The sequence below is a fragment of the Tupaia chinensis genome, unplaced genomic scaffold, assembly GCF_000334495.1.
Source record: "Tupaia chinensis unplaced genomic scaffold, TupChi_1.0 Scaffold000403_1, whole genome shotgun sequence".
In the NCBI taxonomy this organism is placed as follows: Eukaryota; Metazoa; Chordata; class Mammalia; order Scandentia; family Tupaiidae; genus Tupaia; species Tupaia belangeri.
Window position 1 is genome coordinate 877,231 of NW_006159905.1, and position 15,542 is coordinate 892,772.

General features: G+C 54.3%; 2 protein-coding genes across 4 annotated transcripts in view; both read right to left on the bottom strand.

Annotated features, from left to right (window-relative positions):
* Window positions 1-602: 602 nt before the first annotated feature.
* Window positions 603-14,154, bottom strand: ATF6B (activating transcription factor 6 beta). 3 transcript variants are annotated; one of them, XM_014590080.1, is made up of 18 exons: window positions 14,016-14,153; window positions 13,570-13,649; window positions 13,340-13,418; window positions 12,155-12,246; window positions 11,534-11,669; window positions 6,559-6,641; window positions 6,295-6,430; window positions 6,077-6,208; window positions 5,786-5,919; window positions 3,860-4,039; window positions 3,691-3,782; window positions 3,067-3,243; window positions 2,826-2,933; window positions 2,650-2,731; window positions 2,207-2,277; window positions 1,890-2,001; window positions 1,670-1,754; window positions 603-1,278 (listed from the first exon to the last, which is right to left on the bottom strand). In XM_014590080.1, exons 1-18 carry the CDS (start codon window positions 14,104-14,106, stop codon window positions 1,049-1,051), a joined length of 2,100 nt encoding a protein of 699 aa, XP_014445566.1. In that variant the 5' UTR covers window positions 14,107-14,153; the 3' UTR covers window positions 603-1,048. The 3 variants fall into 3 exon arrangements, 2 of the variants coding, with proteins under 2 accessions (XP_014445566.1, XP_006154371.2); XM_006154309.3 differs by having other exon boundaries at window positions 14,025-14,151; XR_003550346.1 differs by lacking the exon at window positions 603-1,278 and having other exon boundaries at window positions 1,735-1,754; window positions 2,207-2,293; window positions 14,016-14,154.
* Window positions 14,155-14,588: 434 nt separating this feature from the next.
* The window catches only part of FKBPL (FKBP prolyl isomerase like), a 1,959-nt gene continuing 1,005 nt past the window's right edge, over window positions 14,589-15,542 (bottom strand). The window contains exon 3 of the mRNA XM_014590082.2: window positions 14,589-15,542. Within this exon, the coding sequence (XP_014445568.1) occupies window positions 14,620-15,542 (923 nt within the window). The 3' untranslated portion in view covers window positions 14,589-14,619.

The window sequence follows — 15,542 nt, forward strand, 5'->3', positions numbered from 1 at the left end:
ACCCAGACCACTCCGAGAGGGTCGGGCCTGAGGCACGGCTGGAGCAGCCAGAGGGGGTTCCCTGACGGGCTGGGCCCCGACCCCTCACCTTGCCCTGCTCCCCTTCCTCCTAATGAGAACGCACAGCCTGCTCTGCCCCACTGGGTCCTTCCTTTCATCTGGGCTGTCCAGTCTGTCTCCTGCAGCCCTGCGAGTCTACCCCACAAACCCCCTTCCTCCCAAATCCCACCCTTCTCGCGGGGTCCTCCCTCCCGGGCTGGGCGCACAGCCCACTGGCCCAGCTCCCATTGTTTGTCTGAGCTGCTCCTCCTGGAGAGCGAGGGGAGGGAGAGCCGCTGCAGAGCAGGGGACTCAGCAAGGCCGCTCACCCTAAGGGCGTGGGGCCCCCCGTCCTTCCTGTTTACTCAGACACATTCCAGGGATCTGTGTCCTCTGTCACGCCATGAGACACCCGCCAGACACAGACACATCCCAGTTGCAGAGGTGGGGCCCGGAGATGACAGGGGGTCTGAGACCCACGCCCACGCCCAGAGCCAGCCATGTCTTCAGCGCTCTGATGCTGCCCCCGGACTCCCCACCATGAGCCAGAGAGGCCGCCGCCATTCCTTCGGCTGGGCCAGGTCGTTTATTGAATGGTAAAAGATGTGCACACACATAAACCGATCTCCCGCCAACACCGAGCCTTTACTCGAAACGACTACTTCCGAAAGGTCAAAACTGTCCTTGTCCCACCTGGGGACTCAATCCCATCTCCACCCCCAAGCAGAGGAATGAAAGGTTTAATAAAGAGAGCCCAACCACCCCAAAACTGGACCTTACTCCATACCCTCAGAGAAAGCAGCAGCAACTGGGGGTTCCCAGGCATGAGAAGAGCCCTATACTCTGGAAAGGGGGGAGACTGGAGCGAATCCTGACCTCCAAATGAGTGTTGATGCCCACACCCTGTCAGTGACCAGCTGCCCAAGCCTAGGGATCAGGGACATTGGAAACCCCGTCTCGGTCACCCTGGACCCCGCCCCCCGGTCTACGTCAGTGTAAGCTGCAGAGGTCAAGGGTGATTGAGGTAGAGCGGGTGGTGGGAGGCCTGGTGGGCCTGGCTGGGTGCGGGAGCTGGGAAGGGGCCCCCTGTGGCATTGCCTGGGGTTGGGGACGGCTGTTTTCGAAGCGAAGGGGGCACCGTGGAGGTCTTGATGTGAATCACCCTGGTGCCCATGACCTCACACTCGATCTGCATCATCTCCTCATAGTCCCCCGGGGCCCCCCGGCCCGACAAGGTCTCTGTGAGAGGGAGAGTTAAGGAAGAGAACGGGGAGGCCGACAGGGGCAGGGCGTCAGCAAAGTAGAGGTGAGCAGGGAGGAGGAGGCAGATCCATAGTGGGAGTTAAGTGGAAGGAAGGGGTGAAGTTCGGGGAGGGAGAAGAAATGAGGTAGGAAAAGAAAATGACATGGATGGGTGCGGGGTCATACGGGAGAGGACACCAAGAGGAAAAAGGCAGTGAGAGTCTGGCAGGTTCCCACCCGCCCTGTCCTGCCAGCCACCTACCCTGGTACTGGCACCCGGGAGGACCCATGCTCTCGTCTTCCGCCCGTCCCCCTCCCACTTCTCTTCCTCTCTCTCCCCCACAGCCCCTACGCCAGCCCTCCCCACACCCCGCAGGAAAAGAATTACCATTGGGAGCCATGGCAGGCATGACCAGGGACATCTTGGGCCGGGAGGTCTTATTGTGGCTGATGGCTGGGAGAAGCAGGTGGTCCTGGAGAACAGAGGCCAGGCCAGGAGGGTGGAGGACGAGACGCCGCCACCCCAGCTGCATGCTACACCCTGAAGACAGACTGCCTGGGAACCCAGGGTGACGGACACGGGGCCCGGGCCCGGAGCAGGGACTCACCCTTCGGAAGGAGACAACATAAAAGGTGTCCTCCCGTCGGTCGATTGCATCCAGGAACTCTGGCTGCGAGCGGTCTGGGTGGCGATAGAGCTGCAGCTGGCCCACAGAGTTCCTAGGCAGGAGAGCAAGCAGGATTGGGGAGGGACGAAGTCAGGGCCCAGTCCCCACTGGGGAGGTGGGGAGGAGGATGAGAGGAAAACAGAAAGGAGACCCCCAGTGGATGAGGCGGCATAGTCCCGTTGGTGACAACGATGACAAGCACTGACAACTCCTGGGGGTCTGGATCATTAGAGGAGAACCCCCCCCCCAGCACTCACCTTTCAGGGGGTCCCAGGGGCTGGACGGGAGCTGCCTTTACTGGAGGTGACTTCTTCCGTAGCTGAGACTTCTGGAAGGAGAAGTGTCTAAGGGTGTGGAGAGGGTGGGGGAGAGGAGAGACAGACGGCCCCTGGAGGCCGGCACTGCCTCGTGCCCACCCCTCCATTCTCTGGACGGTCCTTAGCCCTCCACGAGACGGCACTCGAAATCCTCAGGATCGTTAGCCCCTGTCGCCGAGTGGCCCCGAGGCAGCCGCCGCCTCCCAAGGGTGTGGAGAGGGTGGGGGAGAGGAGAGACAGACGGCCCCTGGAGGCCGGCACTGCCTCGTGCCCACCCCTCCATTCTCTGGACGGTCCTTAGCCCTCCACGAGACGGCACTCGAAATCCTCAGGATCGTTAGTCCCTGTCTCCGAGTGGCCCCGAGACAGCCGCAGCCTCCTACCTGTCTTTCTGCGGCCCTCTGAGGGATCTTCCGCCGGCCCCTCTGGTGGCGCTGGACCCAGCCACTCAGCTCGTCGGCAAGCCTGGGGGAGCAGAGCGTCAGCCCCAGACTCCCACTGTCCTTGTCCGCGAGGGGCCTGAGAGGACAGAGGAAGAGCCCTAACCCTGACCCCACACCTCAGCGACTCGGTCCGGTTGAAGTGCCGGCAGTCGGAGGAGAGGAAGAGCTGGTCCAGGTCTCTCAGCAGTAGCTCCTTGGCGCCCCCAGGGAAGGCCGTCAGGTTCCTGGAGCGGGGCGAGAGGAGGCGATGATGAGCCTGCTCACAGGCTGCACCAGCAAAGGCCGGGGTGGCATGGGCACAGCCCGTCCCCACCCCCGCCAAGTAGCTTAGGCTGGATTTAGGAAAGATTTACTCACCTGAAACTGGGACGGCTCACAGGGCTAGGCTGGGGCTCCTGAGGGCTCTGGGAGGACCTCCGGAGGGGTTCAACTCCCTGAGCTGGCTCTTGCTCAGAGAACTCTAGCAAGTGTCTCCGGGGCCGAGGCTCCTGTGCGCTCGTCGGAGAGATGGGAGCCAGAGGAGGCTCGCTGATGCTGTGGACAGGGAAGGACAGCGTGAGCTCAGTTCCCGCTCTATCATGTCTTGTTAGGAGCGCGGGCTCTGCGGACAGAGTCCCTGGCTTCCAATCCGTTCTACAAGATGTCACTGTAAGATGGAAACGAGAATGGTCCCCACATCTCCTAGGGACATCCAGGAAGCGTGGGAAAAGGAGCCTAGGACTGAGCAGGGGCCGACTGGCCGCTGAGCAGGGGCCGACTGGTCGCGCTTCCGTCATCGACCCCCAGAGGAACACCTACGAGAGAAATAACGGAGCAGGAAGTGCTGGCTGGATACACACCTCCTTCTCCCAACCTCTGGTGCTAAAGACACCGGAGCTGCTGCAGGTAAGTGCGAGGAGAAGAATGGGCCCACACAGGCAAGCAGGTGGCTGTAGCGTCAGCTCCACCCAGAGGGCTTTGGGGAAGTGAGGAGGGCCTCACCTGACGGGTCCAAAGTTGAAGGCAATGAAGAGGAGGAAGACCATGATGCAGACCACCTTCCGGTTTCCAGACCCTAACTTGAGCTCGCTGTTCTAAGATGCAGACAAGACAGAAAGTCAACCCCAGGAGCTCATCCTCCTGTCGGTCTCCCAAGGACGGGCCAGCTCACCTCGGCCAGCAGGGCCTCCAGCCGCCGCCGGAGGGCAGCATTTTCCCGGCGGAGCTGCTGGTTGTCAGCCAGCGCCGCCCGCGCCCCCAGCCCCTGCAGATACTCCTTCTTCTTCCTCCGGGACTGGCAGGCCGACTCCCGGTTCTTGATCATTCGCTGCTGCCGCTTCAGCAGCTTCGCCTAGACACCCAGGTCACACAGAGAATGAAAGATAAGACGTACCCAGACGCCAGGGCCGACTACCCAAAGCTCACATAAGCGTTCTCCCGCCTTCCTGACTGCTACTGAGAAAGCCAGACAGGAGTTTTTCATCTCCACTGAAACACTCCAGGGAAGGGGCCCTTGTCTCCACCATTCCCTGCTCTTATTCCTCAGTGGTAGAAGTTAAAACTGCAGGAAGGGGGCCAGCAGATGGCATGGTGGTTAAGTTGTTGGACTCCCACACGGCCGACCGCAGTTCGAGTAGCAGACCTGGTGGCTTGCTTTCTCACTTTCCCCTTCCCTCACTCCCTCTGTCTCTCTCTGTCTCTTTGGTCAATTTTTCCCCCAAAGATTTGTTTATTTTTAATTTTATTTATTATCATCATTCTTCAGTTTTGACCAGAGAGAGACAGAGAGAAAGGAGAGTGAGAGAGCCAGCTGCCAGGTCCAGGACTTGAACTGTGTTGGCCATGTGGGAGTCCCCACCGCCCCCTGCCAGCCCCTCTTTGGTCAAAGTCAAAAAATAACAGTAACGGGGCCGGCAGGTGGCGTGGTGGTTGAAGGCACTGGGTTCCCATAGGGCTGACTGTGGTTTCAAGTTCCGGACCTGGCGACTTGCTTTCTCACTTTCCATCTCTCTCTCTGTCCCTCTCTGGTCCAATTAAAATAAATAAAGTTAAAATTATTCTTTAAAAAATATCAAGTGGAATTAAATAATTATTTAAAAAATAATAGTAACAAGTAAAATTAAAGAAAGAAATAAGAATAATCAAGAAAAAAAAAAAAAGACTGCAGGAAGAACTTCTATCCTGATAGAGCCTCTTTTGTGAGTTTTTCTTTTCCATCCTCCTTTTCAGGGCCCAAAGCTGAGCTGTGCTTTACCTGCTTCCCCGGGAACGCAGCCTCCTCCTTTTGTCTACTGGTACAACTACACGGTATGATGCCCCTGCCTTTGACTCACCGAGACCACCCCGCTTCTCCATCTGCGGTGATAGCAAATCCATGAGCCCTAAAACTCAAGCTGATATTCATACAGAAAGAGGGGGGGACCAGCAGGTGGTGCAGTGATTAAGGCACTGGACTCCCACATGGTCGACTGCAGTTTGAGTCCCAGACCCGGTGGCTTGAAACACACTGGGTGCATGAGCATGCATGCCCAACATCCTGAGAAGAACGGAGAAAGGACTGTGGCGTGACCACCACCCCGGGGGGGTGATTTCTCACTTCCTCTTGGTCTTTCCAGCAAGTGCATGCATGTACTCTATAGCAAACATCTCTCTAAGAAAATAAGAAAAGGGGTTCACTCTGAACCCTCGGGATGGACTTAGATGTCTGCTTCCTCACTCCCGGCTCTTGGCTCTCAACTCCCTCCTCTCTCCACAACAGACTTCCTTCTCTTCCCTCACCAGCCAGACTGCTCTCCTCTCAAAAACTTACATCAACTTGGGAACCAGCAGTTGGCGTAATGGTGGCTATGTCGCTGGACTCCCACATAGTCGACCATGGTTCATATCCCGGACCCAGTCGCTTAAAACTCACGCCAGGTGCGTGTGCGTGCGTGCCCAAGATCCCGAGAGGAGAACGGAGGAGAAGGGATTGCGGCGTGACCATCCCCCCTGGGGGGTGATTTCTCACTTTCTGTCTCTCTGTCTCTGTCTGTCTGGCGACCACACGTGCCCTATAGCGAAAACCTCTCAAAAAAAAACAAAAAAAAACCAAACTTACATCAACTTCAGGTGGGCAGGCGTTCCCAGGCAGAGGGGCTGGAACAATGCTCTTCCTCTCGGGCCGTGGAATAGGGGGGGCTGCCCCTTCAGGCTGAACTTGAATAGCACCCTGGATGAGGACAACTGGGGACACTGGGGCAAGTGAGCAGGCGGTCAGAGAGCGGAGTCAGGAGAGAGGGGGTCCTGTGTCCACACCCACGCCCAAGCACCAAGGGCTGGGAGCGTCAATGGCTACGACCCGCCCCGACGAGACCAAGCCAGGCTGCCTCCTCCTTGCCGTCCTTGATACCTGGGGGTGGCTGGACGAGGGGCTGCAGGAGCACTGCGGTGCTAGGAGGCACGGCTCTGGGTGGCATCGGGATGGTGGTTAGCACCACAGGTTTGGGCTGCAGTGGCGGCTTCCGGGCGGGCAGGGCTTTGCCTGAGGGAAGGTGAGAGGAAGGAGAGAAGGAAGGTCAGGGTTACAGGCCTATCGCCAGGGACCCCGGGGTCAGAAGGCGCCGCTACCTGAGGAGCCATCAGGGAATGGGCCCATGCTGATCTGGACAGCTCCAAGTGAGGGGGCTGGGACATCCCAAAGGAGGCACCCTGCAGGGGACGGCGGCTCTGTCTTCACCTCCAGCACCTCCTCTCCTAAGAAAGCCTAGGGGCGGTGTTCCAGAGACACATCAGTCAGGAGGAGTGTCGAGAAGGCGCAGAGAAGGGAAAGCTCAGGCCTCTGAGTTAGGGGCAACTCACTGGAGCACATGGCAGACGGAAACTGAGGCTCACCTGGCTGGGGGAATCTGCTGAAAGAGAAGCCTCGGAATTGATGGAGGAAGATGGAGAGGCGGGTTCTACCTTGGTCTGGACATCTGTGGGGTGGCAGGACGAAACAGAAAACTGTTATCAGTCAGGTGAGTGCTAAGGAACAGGTTAAGGTGGGGAAATGGGTGGCTTCTCTGGCCCGAAGCAGGTGACCCGGGAGGAGCCATGGAGAGGCTCACCTGTGCCCCCAGCCCAGGACTTGCCCTGCCCCTTCAGGGGCACCCTGTTTTTCTCATCTACTCAGTTTTCCTCAAGACTGTCCCTGCCCTTCTGCTTCTCCCTTCTCTCACCTTTGTCCACTCACATGGAAGAGACTCAAAAATGACTCTCGGGAACCAGCAGTTAGCGTAATGGCTATGTCGCTGGACTCCCACGTAGTCGATTGCGGTTTGTGTCCTGGACCCGGTGGCTTAAAACTCACGCCGGGCACATGTGCATGCGTGCCCAAGATCCCGAGAGGAGAATGGAGGAGAAGGGATTGCGGCGTGACCATCCCCCCTGGGGGGTGATTTCTCGCTTTCTGTCTCTCTGTCTCTCTCTGTCTGGCGAGCGCACGCGTCCTATAGTGAAAAAAACCTCTTCAAAAAAAAAAAAAAAAAGACTCTCTGAAATTCCCTCATCTGGGGGGCCAGCAGGTGGCATGATGGCTAAGGCGCGAGACTCCCAGATGGCTGACCATGGTTCGAGTCCCAGACCTAGTGGCTTGCTTTCTTACTCTCCCTCGCTCTCTCTGGCCAAATTGAGAATAAAAATAAAGAAATAAAGTTAAACGAATAATTCTTAAAAATAAATTTCCTCATTTGATACAAAATTCTAAGGAGGGGCCAGCAGGTGGCACAGTGGTTAAGACCCTGAACTCCCACACAGTCAACCATGGTTTGAATCCTGAACTTAGCAACTTAAAATTCTCACTTGGTGCACATATGCACACATGCGTGCCCAAAACCCCGAGTGGGAAATGGAGAAGAAGGGATTACAGCATGGTCCTCCTCCTGGGGGGGGAGTGATTTCTCACTTTCTGTCTCTCTGTCTGTCTTTCCAGTGAGCACACATGCCCTATAGCAAAAAATCTCTCAAAACACTAAATGATGTATAGTGATTGAACGTATAAATTAAAATAAAACAAAAATTCCAAGGAACCAAATAGAAATTTGTAGTGAAAATTGAATCTCTTTCCTTTCCCTGTCCCCCAGCTACCCAGCTCCCCTCCTCAGAGATAACCACTATTAGAACTAATGTGATAACCCTCAGGAAATTCTCCAAAAGCAAGGGCTGTATTTCTGCTTATCAAAGAGACAGGGGAAGTGAGGGTAAAGTGCAGACCTCACAAATGATCTAAACTAAAGCCCGCACATGGTGAGGAGGGTAAGGCCGCTGAATCTCACATGGCTGACTAGGTGGTTAGAGTCCCAGACCTGGCGGCTTGAAAATCACACCAGGTGTGCATGCCCCAAATCCCAAGACGTGGGCCATCCCTCTTGGGAATGATTTCTCACCACCACCCCCAGTCTCTCTCTGGTGAGAACACATGCCTCATAGCAAAACCAAACAAAACATGTATACTGTAAGAGAAAATGTGGGGGCCAGAAGGTGGCACGGTGGTTAAGGTGCTGGACTCCCGCACGGCCAACTGTGGTTTAAGTCCTGGACCTGGTGGCTTGCTTTCTCACTCCCCCTCACCCTCTCTGATGACTACTGCAAGTTAAAAAAAATGATAATAATAAATAAACAATTCTTAAAAAAAAAAAAAAAAAGAGAGAGAATGTGACTCTGATAACACCATCCTTTATAAAGTTACCATCAATCTTTCTGCTCCTAAAAGCACTTCGATTCTTACTTTGCATGCCCTCTGCAACATTTCATAATCTGGTAAATGCGACTGCTTGTCCCTCTAAATCCACCCACCATTCTTCCTCGCCCTATGCGGAGGTCCAGGAAGAGCATCTGAATGAATTGCATCAATTATTCTTCGACCCTCCAGCTTCTGGGTGGAGTTGCACCAGTGAGAGACAAGTCTCAGGACATCCAGAAGGCACTTTGGAATCAACACACATGTCCGATGCAGAACTGGCCATCTTTCCTAACCAGAAAGCTCCTACTTCTGCAGTCTCTATCAAACGAACGGTACCGTCACTGGCAGCTGCCCTCGCCAGAAACCTTGGCATCCTCTCATTCCTCCCTCTCCAGTGTCTTCCTCCATTTTCTCTCAAATCTGCCTTCTTCTTGGCATCTGAGTATCTTACTTGATTAATTACACGAGCCTCTTCCTTGGCCCTCCTGCCTCCAGCCTTGCCTCCCTGCCATCCATTCTCCACTAGTCACCATCTCCCTAATCAAGCTGGTCCCTGCTTAGTTCTTCAAAGGCTCCTAGCTGCCCCTAGGCAAAGAGCCCCTCAGCAGAGGCCCCGCCCAGCCCTAGCGCATCTGCGGCCCTCTGCCTTTCCCCACACCCTCCTCCGATCCCCTCTGAAGATGCGGGTTCCTGCACACACATAGCTTAGCCCACACATTCTCTTTCTGCCTCTTTTTTTTTTTGTTTTTGAGAGGTTTTTGCTATAGTGCGCATGTGCTCACCAGAGAGACAGAGAGACAGAGGGACAGAAAGTGAGAAATCACCGCCGAGGGGGGATCGCCACGCCGCGATCCGGATCGCCACGCCGCAATCCCTTCTCCTCCATTCACCTCTCGGGAGCTTGGGCACGCATGCACACGCATCTGGCACAAGTTTAAGCCACTGGGTCCGGGACTTGAACCACGGTCGACTACGTGGGAGTCCAGCGACACAGCCATTACACTAACTGCTGTTAATTTCTATGTGTCCTTCAATACTCGGCTCTCAGGAAACCCTTCCTCGAGGAGCAAGCCCCAGGTCCGGCTCCAATCTGGGTGAGATGCCCCAACTTGTAAGCTCTCCTGGTACCACAGCTTCACTGACTGGTGCTTGTCTTCTCCCTCTGCCATCCCACGGGATTCTCAAGTCACTGTAGTGGTCACATCGTGTTCATCTTTGCATTGCCAGCACCTTCTCCAATACGTGACCTGGAGTAGTGCTTGAAAGATATTTATTGGGACCAGTAGTTAGCATAATGGCTATGTCGCTGGACTCCCATGTAGTCGACCATGGTTCGAGTCCTGGACCTGGCAGCTTAAAACTCATGCCAGGCGTGTGTGCGTGCGTGCCCAAGATCCCAAGAGGAGAATGGAGGAGAAGGGATTGCGGCCTGGCCATCCCCCCTGGGGAGTGATTTCTCGCTTTCTGTCTGTCTCTCTCTGTCTTTCTGGCGAGCACACGCCCCCTATAGCAAAAATCCCTCTCAAAAAAAAAAAAAAAAAGATTTATTGAATAAGCCTGGAAGAGTAAATAATCTTGAGGACAGTTGAAAATAGCACAAATATGGGGCAGGCAGGTGGCATGGTGGTTAAGGAGGCTGGACTCCCACATGGCTGACCACAGTTTGAGTCCTGGACTTGGCGGCTTGCTTTCTCACTTTCCTTCTCTCTGGTCAACCTTAAAAAAAAAGCACAAATATGGGGCCAGCAGATGGTGTATGTCACTGGACTCCCACATGGTCAGTCTCGGATCTAGTGGCTTAAAAATCACGTCAGGTGCATGTGTGTATGTACATGCCCAAGATCCTGGGAGAAGAATGGAGAAGGGATTGTAGCGTGACCATTCCACCCGGGTGGTGATTTCTCACTTTCCCTCTCACTGTCTCTGTCTCTCCCTCTCTCCAGCAAGTACGTGGGCCCTAAGGCAAATATCTCTGGAAAAAAAAAAAAACAGCACAAATAATATGAATTGTATAATCTAGGAACTGGGTATACAGTATTCCAACATTATGTTTGAAGATTCTTAAAATAAAACATTGGAAGAGGGGCCGGCAGGAAGAGTGGTGGTTAATGGCACTGGAATTCCACATGGCCAACCAGGGTTCGAATTCCAGATCTGGAGGCTTGCTTTCTGACTTTCCCTTTCTCACTCTCTCTCTCTCTTGCTGTGTCCCTCTCTGGTCAAATTAAAATAAATAAATAAGTAAAGTTAAATAAAATAATTCTTTGGGAACCAGCAGTTAGTGTAATGGCTATGTCGCTGTAGTCCCACGTAGTCGACTGCGGTTCGTGTCCTGGACCCAGTGGCTTAAAACTCACGCTGGGTGCGTGTGCATGTGTGCCCAAGATCCTGAGAGGAGAATGGAGGAGAAGGGATTGCGGCATGACCATCCCCCCTGGGGGGTGATTTGTCGCTTTCTGTCTCTATGTCTCTCTTTGTCTGGTGAGCACATGCGCCCTATAGCGAAAAACTTTTCCAAAAAAAATATATATTTTTTTTTTTAAAAAATCAGGAGACACAGTTTTACAAATAAATATGCCCTAAACTATCCACAAGTTTTTTTTCTTTTTCTTTTTTTTTCTTTTTTGAGAGAGATTTTTGCTCTAGGGAGCATGCACTGACTGAAGAGACAGAGAGACAGAAAGCAAGAAATCAGTCCCCAGGGATGGCCATGCTGCAATCCCTTCTCCTCCATTCTCCTCTTGGGATTTTGGCATGCATGTGCATGCATCTGACAGGAGTTGAGAGCCGCCAGGTGTGCTACTCAGACTGTGGTCAGCCACATAGTAGTCCAGTTCCTTAACCACTATGCCACCTACTGACCCCTGTCCATAAGCTTTTCAAAACCATAAAGTAACTGTAAGTTGAGTGACATGACAGGATACTAGGAACAAGGAAAAAAAGAAGAAAAATCATCCGCATCTCAATGCTGCTTTTGCTGCAGTTTCCTAAAACTCCCTCTCCCTCCTGGCCTTGTTCCTGATAATCCGCCATTTTCCCATCCTACTTTTTCCTTCCTGTCCTACTGCCTGAACCCTCTCCTCCCACCTACACACACACGTAAACCTGCTGGTAAAGGCTGTTTGGCACGTGGCGGCCTGGTATTACCTGAAGCTTCCTCAGTGGTGGGGCCCACGTTGATCTGGACGGTTTCAAACGGGGACACTGGACTGTCTCCCAGGAGGCAGAGGGGAGGTAACAAGGACTCTGCCTTCACACGCAGCACCTCTCCTACCCCGGGGGTCTGGGGGAGAGGTGGGGCATAACGGGGAAAGAAGGGGCGAGAACAAGGGAGGGGTTGAGAGCAAGCGCAAGAACAAAAGCTTCGGGGTTTACCCATCACCCATCATTCGACCTTCTGGTCTGAACGGCACTGCGCATGCCCCGAAGCGGCCTCTCACCCCTGCTCTGTCTTTCTACTTTGCTTCTGGGAGGGTTGGTGAAATGCCATCATTTCAAAGACTGTCTTAGGCTGGACAGCTTGGGCAAGAACAGTTCCAGACTTCTCAGGGTTAACGATTCCCTGCTTCCCAGCCCCACCACTGCGGCCACATAGCTTCACAGACCACAGACTCTCTCTTCACGTCCACACAACCCAGCAAAGGCGTGGAAGATGGGGATGTGAAGGAAATGGAAAGGCAGGAAAGAATACTCCCCACCCCAGTCTCGCGACTCAGTGTACAGACAGCCCCCGCCACAGAGAGTAGAGGGGGGAGAGGGTTCCCTCACCTGGCTGGAGGGCTCTGCAGAGAGAAGTGATGATTCTGAGCTGAGGGAGGAGGACGAGCAGGGAGAGGATGGCTCAGATTTCACCTGAAGATCTGGAAGAAAAGGCATTAAAAAATAAGCAGGAGGGGCTGGCAGGTGGTGTGGTGGTTAAGGGCGCTGGACTCCCACATGCCCAACCAAGGTTTGGGTCCCAGATCTAGCAGCTTGCTTTCTCACTTTCTCTCTCCCTCTCTGCTCAAATTAAAATAAATAAATAACGCTAAATAAAATAATTATTTAAAAAATAAAGGGGTTGGGACTAGCAGTTGGCGTAATGGCTATGTCACTGGACTCCCATGTAGTCAACCGCAGTTCGTGTCCCGGACCTGGTGGCTTAACTTCACACCGGCATGTATACGTGTGTGCCCAAGATCCCGAGAGGAGAATGGAGGAGAAGGGATCGCAGCGTGGCCATCCTCCTGGGGGGGTGATTTCTCGCTTTCTGTCTCTCTGTCTCTGTTTTTCTGGTGAGCACACGAGCCCTATAGCAAAAACCTCTCTTAAAAAAAATAAAAATTATAAATAAATAAATAAAAGGGTTGGCAGGTGGCATGGTAGTTAAGGATGCTGGACTCCCACATGGCCAACTGCAGTTTGAGTCCTGGACAGGGTGGCATGCTTTCTCACTTTTTGTCTCTGTCCCTCTCTGGTCAAATTAAAATAAAGTTAAATAAAATCATTCTAAAATAAATAAATAATAACCAGGGGGGCCGACAGGTAGAAAGGTAGTTAAGGGTGCTGGACTCTCACATGGTTGGCTGCGGTTCGAGTTCTGGACCTGGCAGCTTGCTTTCTCCCTGCCTCCTCTCTCTCTATCCCTCTCTGTCCCTCTCTGGCCAAATTAAAAATAAGTAAGATAATAAATAAATAAAAGATAATAAATTTTTAAAAAGTTAAAGTTAATTCGTAAAACACACACACACACAAATAAAAATAAATAAATAAATAACCAGGAAGCAGAGCCTGAGAAGAGTCCAGAAAATGTTCAAGGACATGGGGGTGGGGATTCCTCCACCAGGGCAAGGGGACAGGAACACACACAGGGATAAACGGGAGGAGAAACATGGGCACAGGGAATCAGGCTGTGGGCAACAGTCGGAAGTGAGGGTTTCTGTAGGAATAAGGGAACCCTAAAGAGCATCTTACCTGGGATGATAGGCAGGAGGTCCCATGGGGGCTCAGGTGGGCTGGGATCCATCCCCAAGTCCAGGGAACTGCTTTCAAACTGAATGAAGGAGGATATCAGAGGGTAGGGAGATGGGGAAGTAGGGGTGACTCCATACGGGCTCTGGCCTGCGGATGAGTTCCCGTTCTGGGACCACTCCACTGCGCCCCACTCCACCTCCGCGAGGGTCAGCGAGGCTGAGGAGCCGTACCGGGACATCCTGCTCCGGGCAACGGAAGAGGTGCGTCGGCTCGTCTGCCACTTCATCCAGGCCGGCATACAACGTGCTGTCTGCAAGGAGGGCGGAGAGTCGGGAGGTCGCCCGGTGGCCCGGCCTACAGATGTCACACGGACCCCCGCCCCAAGCCTCATTGGCTCGGCTCCGCAGACCTACCGCCCGCCCACTTGTAAACTGACACAACCGAACAACTTCAGCCCCTCCTTCCCCAACCCGAGAGCAATTCAACCCTCCCGCAGGGAGCAGAGGTCTTCCCGGACTCTCGAAAGCCCGGAATGCACAAGGAGCTCCCCGTGCTCCGCCCTCCTCCAGATGATGGATTCCCTAGTTGCACCCCCCCTTCCTCTTCGGGCCTCCTCTTCCTTCGCGTCCTCAGGGACACAGTTTGCCACAGCCCCCTCCCCTCCCCGGGGCCTCACTCCGCAGACCCCAGTCCTCCGGGCTCAGCAGGTTGTCGGTGAAGAAACGCGTGGGGTCCGCAATCTCGCTGAGGAGCATCAGTTCCGCCATCTTTCCCCCCACCCCCCTGCCAAGAGACGGTTCCCAAGGCCCGCCTCTTTCCATCATCAACTAATCAGTTGGTTCGGAAAAAAAAAAAAAGAGGCGTCCCGGAAACCCTACCGACCAATAGGAGACCTGGGTGCGGACCACATGAGCCAGTAGAAGAGAAGGCCGCGTGGGCGGGGCTTACAGAACACCGGTAGCCGGAAGTAGGCGGTCGACAACGCCGGGCTGTACTGATGGCGCGTGCGCCAACCAGGCCCCAGCGAGGAGGGTCTGGGAGATGTAGTTCCCAAGACTTAAAGGGTCTCTCATCTCCCCCAGCCAGGCCTAAATGTAGATTAGACAGCTTCTAGAGCCTCCGGAGATGAGTAAACTCCCCCAGAAGTGGCTAAAACCCCTCAGAATGCAAAAGCCGGGAAAGGGATATGGGCGGAAACACTCCCTCTGCACATCCCGCGCCCCAAATATCACAGCAGACAATTCACAGGTTCCTGTTCCTGCTTAAGGTTTAACTTTTAATCAGCCAAACATCTTGCGGAGACCCTGAGCCAGCCCTGCATCCTGTTTCTTGCCCTGAATGACCACCTTCCCCAGCTCCTCCTGGGCAGCTCGGTTTTTAGGGTCTACCTCCAGCACCTTCTTGAGGTCAGCAATTGCTTTTTCCAGGTTCCCAAGGGCAGCCTGGGCAACCCCCCTTCTGTATAAGGCTTTTACATGGCCAGGCTCCTGCTCCAGCACCCGGTCACAGCTCCGCGCTGCCAGCTGGGGCTGCCCTAGCAGCAACTGACAGGCAGCCAGATTGGCATGAAGGACAGTTCGTTCTGGAGGGCCAGGTGGGGGTAAAGTCAACAGCAGCCGAAGAGCCCGTCCGTAGCATCGGGCAGCGCCTTCAGGGTTCCCAGCTCGAAAGAGTTCGGTACCCCTTGTGCGTTCTTCCCTGGCCAGGGCCTCCTTTTCACTGTTCTCCAGCTCCCAGGAGTCCCGACCCCGAGTGAAGGAGGCCAGTGTGAGCCTGACAGGAGGTCCAGAGTGCCCAGGGAGCTGAAGCTCTGCCTCCTCACCTTGACACATGGACTCCAGGCATTTCTCCATGAGCTCCCCCCAAGTTTCCTCCCTCCATGGCCCTACACCCATGGTTAGCTCTGTCCATCCCTCTGGTGGCCCTGATTCAAAAGGAAACCCAAAAGCCAGTACCCGGCAGCAGGAGCCTAGCTTGGGTTTGTCTAAACCCTGGCCACGGATTATGATCTTCTTGACAAAGCTCCCATCAGGACAGTACCAGAGATCAGAAGACGGAAGGGGCTTTGGCATCTCAGGGGTTGACCCATGAGACTTATCGGAGTCTCCTTCAAGTCCAGCAGCCAGGTTCTCAGTTCCTGGAGGATTCTCTAGAATGTGACGGGCTGGATCTGGACTCACTCTCGGCTCAAGGGTTTCAGCAG

Excerpts from the sequence above, each read along its gene's own strand:
- ATF6B (XM_014590080.1), bottom strand. The coding sequence starts at position 14,106 with ATGGCGGAACTGATGCTCCTCAGCGAGATTGCGGACCCCACGCGTTTC. Across the intron at positions 2,934-3,066 it reads GTGAGCCGTCCCAGTTTCAG|GAACCTGACGGCCTTCCCTG; the intron begins GTGAGTAAATCT and ends GCCCCGCTCCAG. Across the intron at positions 2,732-2,825 it reads AACCGGACCGAGTCGCTGAG|GCTTGCCGACGAGCTGAGTG; the intron begins GTGTGGGGTCAG and ends CTGCTCCCCCAG.